Source organism: Hemicordylus capensis, chromosome 2 (assembly GCF_027244095.1).
Source record: "Hemicordylus capensis ecotype Gifberg chromosome 2, rHemCap1.1.pri, whole genome shotgun sequence".
In the NCBI taxonomy this organism is placed as follows: Eukaryota; Metazoa; Chordata; class Lepidosauria; order Squamata; family Cordylidae; genus Hemicordylus; species Hemicordylus capensis.
The window spans coordinates 106,556,791-106,569,306 of record NC_069658.1 but is presented as its reverse complement, the minus strand read 5'-3'; the positions used below and the strand labels follow the sequence as shown (position 1 = coordinate 106,569,306).

Genomic DNA, 12,516 nt, shown 5'->3' with positions numbered 1-12,516 from the left:
TTTTCCTGTTTTCTGCTTATTGGCACAACAGAACTGCGTGAGATGATCTGTAAGGGATGATACATGCAATTGGACAAAACTAGAACTCTTCCTTGTACACAAAGGAATTCACATGTCCGAGTTAAGTGATATCTACTATTCTGAGCAACATGACAGGCTTATCATTTTCCAGTGTCTCTCTCTTAATAGATAAGTATTATTATTATTATTAAGTAAGATCATTACTAGATTATTAGGAAGTCTTAATACATAAGAAGGAAGCGAGTGATATTCCATATCATAACCACATTTAGAAATATCTATTATCTCTCCCCTTAAATATATTTTCCTAAACATCCCAAGAAGCCACCTAATGGCGCAGCAGGGAAATAACTTGCCTAGTGAGCAAAAGGTTGCCAGTTCAAATCCCCACTAGTACATTTCCCAGACTATGGGAAACACCTATATCAGGCAGCAGTGATATAGGAAGATGCAGAAAGGCATCATCTCATACTACGCAGGAGGAGGCAATGGTAGATCCCTCCTGTATTATACCAAAGACAACCACAGAGCTCTGGTCACCAGGAGGCAACACCGACTTGACTGCACAACTTTACTTTAAACATCCCAAGAGTTCTGTGTTATCCTAAATCTCAAAAACTGCATTGTAACCATTGGTTGGTACTAATATTTTACTGTGAAGCAAAAGAAACAGTGATGCCCAGTGCTATAATACATAGAGGCAATTCCCACGATCATTGGGAAATGGGCTAAGGGAGTTTAGCCCTCTTCCCAGTGATTGTGGGAACCCCCAGGCTTGCAGGCGAGCCCAGTGCTCCCAAGGCGACTAGCCCGCCTAATCCCCCCTCCCCTTAAATGAGGTTAACAGAGCAAGCACTCCGTTAACCCCATTTTTTTGCTCCTGTGTTGCTGTGGCACGAGGTGACACACAAGTAGACCCCCGACTGGGAGGCTGCAGCCTCCTGGGGTTGGAGGTCTCTCCAGGATGCCCTGTGCACTCGCATGGGTCATTCTGGGACTTCCAGGCGCTGCGTGCCCCCGATCCCCACAGCCCATGACGGAGCCGGCAGTCGTGTGGGCAGCCGATGCGGCCGCCCAGGGCTGCTCTTTGATCGTCTGCGGGAAGTGCGGGCTAAGCCCACTCTCCCCGCAGACCCGACAGAAGCTCTTCTCACGGATCATGAGAAGAGCTTCATAGTAGCAGTTTTACAAATTCAGGTCATGTCCATATGTGAAATCAGAAAGGCCAGAAACAGAAGTATATTAAGAATGATAGTGTTGTGTTGGTAGAAACAGAAACTTCCATTGTTTGATCTGGATGTTAAAAACTGACCACAAATAAAAGTACCCAGGAACTACAGGCATGTTTTGAACTACATCCCTTTTTATTGCAAAACATTTGTTACAGAAATTTCAAAAGTCCTACTGCAGCAACTGCCAACCTCTGCTTTTTATTACATATCTAAATATACACCCTAAAAGTGCATTGTGAATCCAGTAGAACTTTAAAAGGACCATTCTCCTACATATATATATATATTTCATGGTCAAACAAATAAAACCTTCTAGGAAACCATTTAAAAATTGCATTGTCATTTTTTAATAAACTATTTTTGTATAATATTTGTCAAATGATAATCCTGCTAATATATTCTCTGTTAGGGTAGATTGCAAACACTGTTCCAGACAGCAATAGCAGCATAGAAACTCCCCTGCAGTGGTCAAAAATAAAAAATATCCCTTTCATACAACTCATGAGACATGTGCCTACAATATTTCAATTAATGTTGTTGTCCTCTAAACTAATAAAATGTTCTCATTTTGCAGTCAATGGTCGTCCAAGTTCCATAGACAAGCCTTTTAAAGGATAAAGAATAATGTGTCTAATTCCTGCTGGTTGAAGTACTGGAAAGACTTCCATTTAAAACAGAAGGATGGGGGATAACTAGGTATCTTATGATGATCTCAGAGGAACAAGCCTGGTCTGTTCCAAAAGACAGTTCCAGGCACTGTCTCTGTTGATTCAGTTCACCTAGCTATCATCCTCAAACAAGAAAGGCAGTGTAGAGCTGGACAGTCAGGGCTTGAAAGTGTTTGCAGCTCTACTGAGGCACATCTAGATTACTGCTCAGCATCGGAAACCTGCTTCAAGTGCAGGAACTCTGGATGAGCATGAAGACTTCCCTGTTCAGAATACTTCCCCTGTGCATTTTATGGGAGATAGCTGATCCTCCACTCACACATACAGAACTCTGGATCAGGGCATACGTCCATTAAAGGCAATGGACTCACATCAAATTTATCAATGGACAAGACTACTCCGGGCAAAGAAAGGAAAAGATGGCGTCCACTTTCAGCATGCCCTAATGGCTATATGCAAAGCAAAACAATGTCATAACAGCAGGCTTTAATATGACCATGCTTGTCATATTCATCTGGATTTGGAGAGGGTGTCATGGTTTATAATGCAGAGTAGAGATTGATTAAATCTGCATGTCATATTTCCTTTCATTTTACTCTACATGGCTCCACCTGAGATATAAAACTAGGGTTGTCAGAAAAAAGCATGCTTTAAAAAATAGAATAAGATACATGTTGCAGCTATGGATTATTTATTTGGAGTGTCTTTCCATTGCAGTGCTTTGAAATTTTGAGTCCATTGAGACATTTAACAACCTTATGACCAGAAAAATGCCCCCATGTGGATATTTATAAAGGAACTAAATCTTGCTGTCTTCTTATAACATTAATCTAAATGCACAAGTTTTCTCTCTCTCAAATGGGGATTTCCATGCAAATATGTTGGGTCTTTTTTTTAAAGCTAGGTGGGTAATAAACATACACTTCAACTCCCATACAAACCCTGATACTGCTGAAATCCAAGAAGGCGTGTGTAATTTTCTCTTCCTGATTCTTGAATTCGCTAAGAGCAGCAACCTGAGAATATGGAACAAAGCTATTTTGTTTGTTCAAAAGCTTGCCAGTAGTTTATAATAATATTTTTATTTCTTCTCATTGGGGTCAGTTCAGCTGGTCAAATCACCAATATTTAATCTGAAGAAACACCATGTGTGAGTGAAGCTGTAGCAGTTCCCTGATCTGAACAAGTGGCTGGACTAGAAGACTTGAAAGGGCCCTTCCAGATCTGAGATTCTTTTATTCTATGTATGTTTTTAAAAGACTGGTCACTCTCTCTTCCAACTGCAGGTAACCTTTCTTCTTCCAGAAAGGTTTTTCTAATATAAGCGGGCTTCCCCTAAAGTAGCAGCTAGTTCAAAAGTCCCATCCTAAGCATTTCCATCGGCACATCTGCTCCCTGCAACACCAATGACTGGCTTCTGTAACCTCAGTGTCCAGTTTTGTTGGTGCAGCAAATGTTAGGCTCAGGTTGTAAGGCTCTGTGTTATGCAAGCACTCACTTTACTGTATGAAAACTTGCTTACAAAGTTGAAACAGTTTCATTCCCACATCTATCAAGAGCTGGGCAATTGCAAAGTCCAAAATAGTTGCTTGCCTTCTCCTTCAACAATTTTGTCTCCAAGCTACCTAAACCCTGAGAAAGCAGCACACATCCTATACACAGACATACATCTTCCCCCAAACTTCAAAAAAAAACCAACCAAAAAAAACAACCAACCCACATAATGAAAAGTTACTTTTTGGAGTCTTCAGTTAATTTATGTGGATTTATGGGTTTTATTATTATTATTTAACTGATAATTGTTACAGTTTAGTCATTTGTACCTTGCTGCTACTTGATAACAGACCTATGCTAAAACTAGTAATGAAGTAGATTTCCAAAATACAGAGTTATCCAAAATGCTGCAAGTTCAAGACCTACACTGTTCAATACTTCATTTCATATAATATTAAAGTGCAGTTAAAAATCAATTTCATTTAAACAAACATATTGGAAAATAATGGAGAAGCCCAAAATTGTTAATTCATTCTAACTGGATTCATTGTTACAGGCAGGCAATATTGAAATGTTAAATCCCCTAATAGTCCAAAGGAATCAATGGAACAATGCATGCATTTTCATCAGCACAAAATAAGACTGAAATTTAAGGAAGAAGACACCATTTCAGTCATTATCACGCTATTATTGTGAAAGAATAATGTGCTATAATTCAATATCTAGGACAAGTGTATACCCAACTATAGAATAGCATCACTTAAACTGGAAACAACAGAATGGATCACAATATGAAAATATTTTAAAAATACTGTACACTGCTTCCTTAATTGTCCAGCATATGTAAACAAACAGCTAACTCATCTGAGTTTTAAAATATTACTTTAGAGTTAATTTTCTTATCTTTTGCATAACATGCCAGTTTGTTCTTCCACACGATCACAACGTACCAATCACAGCTCACAGTGGCTCATTAGAGGATTATACATCAGCTCATAGACATTGACAGTGGAACTATACAGGAGAAAGTGAAACATACACACAGCAGCTACAGATTGTGACTCCTCGCCCAATAACTGCATATTATTTTAGTATATATATGCTGGCAATGTGGCTAGCTGAGCCTGTTGTTCAGTGTAACAAGTGCTGTATTATTGAATGTTGCAGGCTAACAAACATATGACCATATAGTGCAAAATCAAATGCTGTTCTATAACGTTCACTAATATGATCACATGTCACCACCATATTGGATTATACATGGGACAGAACATTTTATAATATAGCAATCAGTACAAAAAAAGAGTGCCCCGCCCCATTATCTGAAGTATTGAGTTATCCAAATTTGGTGGTGGTCTCCCATTTTAATCTCATGTCATTGTGTCCCCCGCCCCCTGTGTGTTTGATTAGTGTTTATCCAGACATTTATAATCTTTCTCCACCCTCAGCCATTTGGATAAACGAATCTGAACAGTCTAACATAACAAGCTGTGATTATAAAATGAAAGAGTGCATGGTTTCTTCTCTCCACTTTAGAAGCAAATACAGCAAATTGCACTGAATACTCAACATGGGGTGTAACTCCTAAAAGACTCCCAAAAATTGAGGTACAGGAAGCATTTGCAGCAGCCAATATAAGAGGCACCATGTTTTAGAAATTTAGAATTTTCTAAGGTTTTAGAAAATTGTGGTTTGTGATCACAGAGTTTGTTTCAATACATCTTTTGTGTATTCTATCTACAAAATTACATCTTTTCAAAAGAGGAGAAAGTATGGGTACATTTGCACCCATATTCGCAAGAAGCAGGATTCTGTTCCAGCAGTAAAATACCTCACTTCTGTTTACCTCTACCTTGTTGGTACTGCAGACAGTGCAGAAGAGGAGTACTTTACTGCTGATCTTACTGCTGTAGAATTGTTTGAAAGCATGGATTTGAACACATCCAAGATGACTGATTCTGGAGTTCAAGTTTAATAAAGGGGGATGTTCCAAATCTATATAAAGCCTATGGATGGGGAGCATCCTAACTTTAATGAATTCTGAATGATCTATCAGGACCCTTGCATATTGTACTTATTCAGCAACGGAGATGACGTGAATGATAGAATGTTCATGGCAGCCTTGTTGGTTGAGATATATGTATGTGTGATGAGGGTGTGGTAATCCAGAGAGCCAAAAGGATCTTGTGCAAGTGGCATGAAGAATGGAATGGTGGTGTTTTGAAAATGTATGAATATGGTTGATGCTGTGTATAAGATAGGAAAGAGCCATTTTAAACTTGATCATTTCCTAGTCAAATTGATTCGGCTTAATTCAAACGATCTGCTTTCTTGTTCCTATGAATAGATACACACGTATGGCCATTAAAAAATGTTTTCTATCAGAACATGTTTATGTGAACATTCTTGGTGGTTTATGAATTTACTACATATATTTTGACAACAAAAGACACTGGCCCACATGCTGTGCAGCATAATATGGGCGGTACTACTGCTCTGCCTGCACTGCTGTGGGGTCCTAGCAAAGCACCAACAGTGCTGCATTTTTGTAGAAGAGTGTAGATACTTCAAGTAGCGCATCCCCATTTCTGGAAGCACTAGTGAATTGAAACACATTGCTAAGTGAGCATGCTACTTGAAGGGTCTGTACTCGTGCACAAAAATGTGACACCATCAGCACTAGGAGCCTGCATTAGCACGGGTGGGTCAACAATACCTGTGTTATGCTGGGCAACATGTGCACCACCATTGATACACATACATGCCATTCATAAATGACAACTGCTCCTGTGCAGTATAAATATCTATTTCAGAATAGGTTCTAAACAAGCAGGTTGAAGCAATGCTGAAGTGGTCCTTAAGAAGAGGCATTACTAGTTGCTGCCATTTTTGCCCTAGTAATTATGGACATCATCAGCCCTCTTGCTGGATTTGGTCTCCTCCACCCTAGTAAGTGGACTGGAAATGGTAGCACTAGTTAGTTTACAGCTAAACTGGGGATAAGTCTTGACAACCTGGTAACACATAAAGATAGTACTGCAAGACCACAATAACATTATCACCTAGGTAGGTTTAATTTAGGTCAGAGTCATGTCAATGCAGAAAAACAGAAGAATTCAAAAAGTGATTTAAGTGGGTCTTATGAGCTCAACATATTCATTCAGGTTACAGTAGCTCAGGTTAAAATTGAATTGTGCTGCACTTTGAGATAATTCATGAAGTGCATTTATAGCTCTCATCCCATTCTAGGCTGGCTAAGCCCACAGAAGAGTTGAGATAGCATAGCATTAGCATTCTGTCCAATCCAAAATAAACCTAGTTCAACAGATATCATCCAAACACTATCATAACGCTCTCAGTGAGCTGTACTGTTCAGGAGCACTTTACATGTGAGGTTCTAGTCCAAGAATGGCACACTTGAAGCTCTACAGCTACTGTCAGATTACAACTCCCATCATCCCCAGCCATATTGTTCGATGACCAGGGTTTAGGGGAACTGTAGTAGGGGACCTCAGGTCGGCCAACTCTGTCCTAGCCTCTGGCTGTTTTAACCTGAAATGGCTATGCTGAGTATGAAAGTAACCTTAGAAGTGGTATTACAAATTGTAGTGGTGGCTTTTGCCTCTTTGGGGCTGGATGGCAGAGGGGAGGGGAGGGAGACAGGTGGGGATAATAGTAGCTGGGGATATAGTAGGCAGGCCCAACCCTAAGTTAGAAAGAACCAGCCCATGGTTTTCTCCATCTGTAAAGTTGTTTACTTGTCTCAATCAAAATCTCCATCGTTCCCAGAACTTGGCAGCCGTCTATTTACTGCTGATTTAGTGCTAAATTCACCTCTTGGTTGGCTGTGATTAAAGGAATCCTGCCCTTAGAGTGGTTAATTTTAGGTGTTGGTGTGGAAAGGAGTGATGCTCTCTCACTCTTAAGTCCTCCTGCCTCTCCTTCCCCTCAGTAGCTCCATCCTTTCTTCCATCAGCATGGCCTTCATTTCTCCCCCTCCTTGCAATCTCAGGCCTCTTCTCCTCACCCCATGCAGGACTAGGCTAAGAAGCTCAACTTAAGCAGGGGAAGGGGGGTTTGGACTCTTGAGCACCTATTGGCAGGTAGCACCTACATACACACATTTCACACCACTTGAAAATATCACAATGTATTTGGCCACACATAGAGCCCACTAGTTTTCTTTGTTCTCACAAATATGCACATACAGTACTTTTTTTAAAAGCAAGTCTTATTTTTGCTTTTTTCACAATATAAACATTTCTGAGAAACGTCCTGTATCAGTCCCACTGAACACTGTATAAAATCCCACTGAACACCCTAAGAGAGAGGAAATGGCTTTACAAAGAAATTTAGAAAGAAAACCCCAAGAGCCAAAGCCATCTACTGGCAAGCAGCAGAAATCCAAGAGCAACATTCAAACAAGAGACATATAGAGGGAAAGACAAAGAGGAATAGATGATATGTTTGGTGAGAGAATGGGGGACTGGCAAGGAGAGGGGCTACACCCCCTCTGTCCCAAATAAGGAGCCTCCATTGACAAACTGAAAAGCATCAGAGAGAGAAATCCTTAATACAAATCCTAGATGAAGGATGCCATTCTTGGTTGGTTGGTTGGTTGGTTGGTTGGTTGGTTGGTTGGTTGGTTTTAAAAAACATCTGGCCACAGCAAACATACATTTGAAATCCGGGGTGGGGAAGGTACTTTGTAGGCAGTGTGGAGTGGAGAAACAGCACACAAGAAATGGGTTAAGTGCCCACCTTCACCACGATTTCTCTGCTCTCAATTGACCTTCCCAAAAACTGCTTCTCTTAAAATCAAACAAAAACATCAGGGCTCTGATTTGCATGTTTGTGAAACAAGTAGCTAGCCACATAGACTGAGGTAAAGTTAGCACATTTGAAGCAGGTTAATGAAGAAAACTGCTTTGTTCCATTGGCTTTCGCAATCAGCACAGCACATTCTATGAGCTCTGCCATGTACTCAGACATGACAGAAATATGACTAAACTATCAGCTTAGTTGATAGAGAGCTGGATTAATGAAGGGACTGATGATAGATGGGAGCTCTAGTGAGTGGGAGAAACTGCAATACATATTATATTTTAAATCAGCATGAAAATGTGTTGAAATTGCTCGTCCCTTCACCTTCACCTAATGTCAGGGTAAGTAGAGCCATGCACCTATCTTCAAAGCATTGTGCTTATTACTCCATGGTGCCTAATCCTCTGGGAGAGTGCTTACACATGAACATTTAGACTGAGATTGTTAAAACTGCCCAAAGGAATTAAGTCCGTGCCTGTTGGAGCAATTGCCTCAAAGCATCTTTTAAAGCCTCACCTGTCTATTATAAGCAGCAAAGGAGACTCATAGATATGGTAGCCAGTATATGCCTAAGTAATCATGAAATTATTTTCCTAAAAGTGTTTCATGATTGAGGTTTTCTTCTTCTGTAGGGCACTGTGACCCATTTGCTGTATTACGCTTTCATTACTGACAGTATGGATCCCATTGAACCCTTGCAACCTGCAAGGCGCTGGAGGGGAGGCTTGCTGGAAGTGGGGAGGAGGTAGTGGCCGCTCTTGCATTCCAGAGGCAGGGCAGGACAGGGCACCACCATTCACAGAAAGGTGGCATATACATTTTATAGAATAAATATTGTCTTGCTCTTTGCCTTTCTGTACAATGGAAGCATATTTAAAGAATGGCTTTTGCGGTTATCAGAACTCTTAATTTCACTTTGGTGCTTTAACTAGTCCCTAAAAGCCTTTGTTTTTGTCAGAGAAGAACATCATTCAACATCTCCAGTTCTGTGCTCATCCAAGATCAGACTACAGGATACACATCCATACATACTGTACATTTTGAAATGTTTGGTTACAAACATGCTTTTATATGAAACAATGGCAGGACAATTAGAACAATATGGCAGTGACAAAAAAGCCACAATGAATGCAATACACAGAAATAGGTATGAAATGGAATGTTGCACAGAACAGTGGAAACATGTCAGTCCTGCCCTGTTTTTAACCATCTCAGCATAGCATTTTAAGAAGGCGCCATTAAATATTTTCTAAACTGATGACTCATGTGACTTAAAAAAATAAAGATTTACTATTCCACTTGATTACATTCATCCTGAGCTTGCTCAACTGTGCTAAAACACCTGTTTAATACAGGAAATCATGTGACAATTTATCTAGTACACAAATTCTTCCCTTTCCCTCATGCTGCTATACAAAAGGCATTTCTTTTTTTCCCTTCTTGAAAATATAAACATTTGTGGCACAATAATAATAATAATAATAAGAAGAAGAAGACAGGTGCATCGTGTGGCTGTTAATTTGTTTTTCTACAATGATCAGGCAGAAGTAGAGGGGTGTGGAAAGACTGCTTTGCTTTCTGTTCCTTTAGAGTAATACAAAGATGCCCATCACCAGCCATCACAAAGATGGTACTGGTGTAAAAGTCAACAGAATCAAAATTAAAATACCCTCTTTATAAGCATGTTATTTTGTGTCTCTTTTAAAGCCCACATACTCCTGTTCTGAAAGGCAGTTTTCTTAAACTATTCACCCATTTATGCATGATGTCATAAAGGTTGTAAAAAACAACATCTTTACAATTTTTCCTCCCCACCCTCCCACCCCCATTAAGTGCAAATGCCAACTAGATCAAGATATAGAACCTCAGCGCTTGATACTGAGATTACCAAAGTGCTAACTTGACTGGTGGCAGATGCCAGCTGTTGCTGACATATCATGATCTGAGGTTACTTCATTCTGCTAAGGAAAAGGAGAGCAGGTCCTTCTCAGACATTTATTCTTGTTATGCGTGTGTTGTATCTAACTGTGCTTGCTCTCAAAGCTATGGAAGGCGCCTGTTCTTGAGAGTCTTCTCATTGACAAGGTGTCCCCCCTGTTCTCTGGTTTGGATGACTTGCTCCTTTGGAATGTATTTCGGAGACTTGTTGCATTGCGCTGTCTGTCAAGTTTATCGCTGATGGAGTAGCTTTTCCGTGTGTGCGCATACAACAAATTGGATTCATCTGCAGAGTAACTGTTGGCCCGCTCGATTTTTGGAAGCGGTATATTGTTGGACAGTGTTCTAGATGTATTGCTATCTTGAGGAGACAAGGAACCCCCTTTTTTGTCTTTGGCTTCAGTTTCCTCATTATCAGAGCTTGGGTGACTTAGTTCTGCTTCCCTCTCCGGGTAGCAGCATCCCAAGTCATCAATCTTGTCTCCGTGTATTCCAGGGAAGCTGGACCTTTCTGAAATGGTCTGAGGAGCACTGACACACCTGGTGTCTATGCAGTCTGTAATGCTCGTGTACTCTGCTGTTTTGACTGGCACTCCAAGGCTGCTGAAGTAGCTCCGCGATGGAGAGAACATGAAACTGTGAGATTTGACAATAGGTGCCTCCTCCAAAATAAATGAGGTTGTAGCCAGGTATCGACTGCTTTTCGATCGCTCTAATGTATGGTGCAAGGGAGGATCAGAATCCCAGGGGTTTTGGCTGTCTGTGATTTGTGAATAGTCTGAAGAAAAAACTCGGGTTTCCATCGAAGAGGGATCTTCATAATCAATACTCCTGCCTGAAATGCGGTCACCAGGAGTACCGCTTACATAGGCGCTACTTGAGAGAACACTGGAAGCTATCTGAGCTTGGAGAGCCGGGTCTCCAGTCCCAAGGATGTTCACTGAGCTGTCAAGAGGTTCTATTCCAGACTGCAACTCATCCATGGCAGAGACATAAATGTCTATGCAAGAGGAAGGCCTTCTGGAGTCTGGAGCAATTGACAGAGTGCTTGTAGGCACTAAAGGCATTTTTTGCTCTTTTGAGACAGAGTGAGAGCTACTAGCACGATGGAGGCTTAGAGACCTTTCTTTGAAAATGCTTTCAAACTTCTCCAACCCACACTTGTCCTTCATATTCACTGCATAGAAGGAGTGACTTCGCAAGCGGGGCGTTACTGTTGGAGAGGTTGGTGACATTGACTCTTCCCCTGCAGGATCTATACTCTCTTGAAGTTTGTAAGTGTTCCCTTCCTGGCTGTTGAAGCTGCTCTGTCGGACAATATAGGCTGTGTCAGTACAGTCAGAGGATGTACGAGAACGTATCTTAGTGGCCTCTCCTCTGTCCACGCCAGTCAGCTTATCTAATGATGTAGCCATGCGTCCTATCATGTCTTCCAACTGCGCAAGCCGGATATCCACGGTCTGAAGTGAAGCCTTCATGCAGTGCTCTCGTTCATTCACTTCCTCCAGTCTCATGGCCATATTCTCTACCCTATACAAGAAAGAAAGAAAGAAAGAAAGAAGACAGTTACTTTCAAGCAGGACAAATAGATTACAGCGATATATTGATAGTCAGGTATTCAGCTATCAGAGGTAACTGAGTGGGAATGCTGACAAATAAGCATAATAAATTGCTTATTGTGACACACCCTTTGTAGTCTATGATTCAAAATATTATATTTTGCAAGCTGTTCTGTAGCCTTCATATTTTTATAATGCAAGAGGATGTAAGATATATTAGCCAAGCAGGGCTGTCCCGTGGGGGAAGTGGGGCCCCGAGCAAATGTAAGCCAACAAGCAGGGCCCCAGCCATGCCCCTCACGTTGAGGGGCATAGTTATGCCACCTTCTTTGCCATGCCCTTTGTCAGGCTCTCTGAGCCGGCCCTGCTTGCAGCCAGTTCACTTGGTGTAGGGCTTGCAAGACAGAAAGCCAGCCCTCCATCTAATGACCCAGCTGCAATTCAAGCTGGGAGAGTGACAGGATGTTGGCTTGGTCAGCCTCATCTCACTCAGCCCTGTGTGTGTCCTGTCCGACGCCACTTTTGCCCATTGTGCAGCTGGGCCGGTCCCTCCTTCCTCACTAGTGCACAGCACTGCCTTACCTCCTAGGCAGGCTGCACGGAGATGTTAAATATAGGCAATGCCCTCTTGCTCTAAAGTGCCCATGCCTCTCCTTCCTCCATCCCTTCTATCAGCGTCGCCTCCATTTCTCCCCCTCCTTGCAGTCTCAGCCCTCTCCTCCTCACCCCATGCATGACAAGATTAAGAAGAAGATCAACTGGTGTGTGTGTGTGTGTGTG

General features: G+C 41.4%; 1 protein-coding gene across 14 annotated transcripts in view; it reads right to left on the bottom strand.

The window, feature by feature from the left end:
• Positions 1-1,364: 1,364 nt before the first annotated feature.
• The window catches only part of TRPM3 (transient receptor potential cation channel subfamily M member 3), a 598,368-nt gene continuing 587,216 nt past the window's right edge, over positions 1,365-12,516 (bottom strand). For all 14 annotated transcript variants that reach the window (XM_053291345.1, XM_053291347.1, XM_053291350.1 and 11 more), the window contains one exon: positions 1,365-11,707. In XM_053291345.1, coding sequence (XP_053147320.1) covers positions 10,261-11,707 — 1,447 coding nt within the window. In that variant the 3' untranslated portion in view covers positions 1,365-10,260. The remainder of the gene's footprint in view (positions 11,708-12,516) is intronic.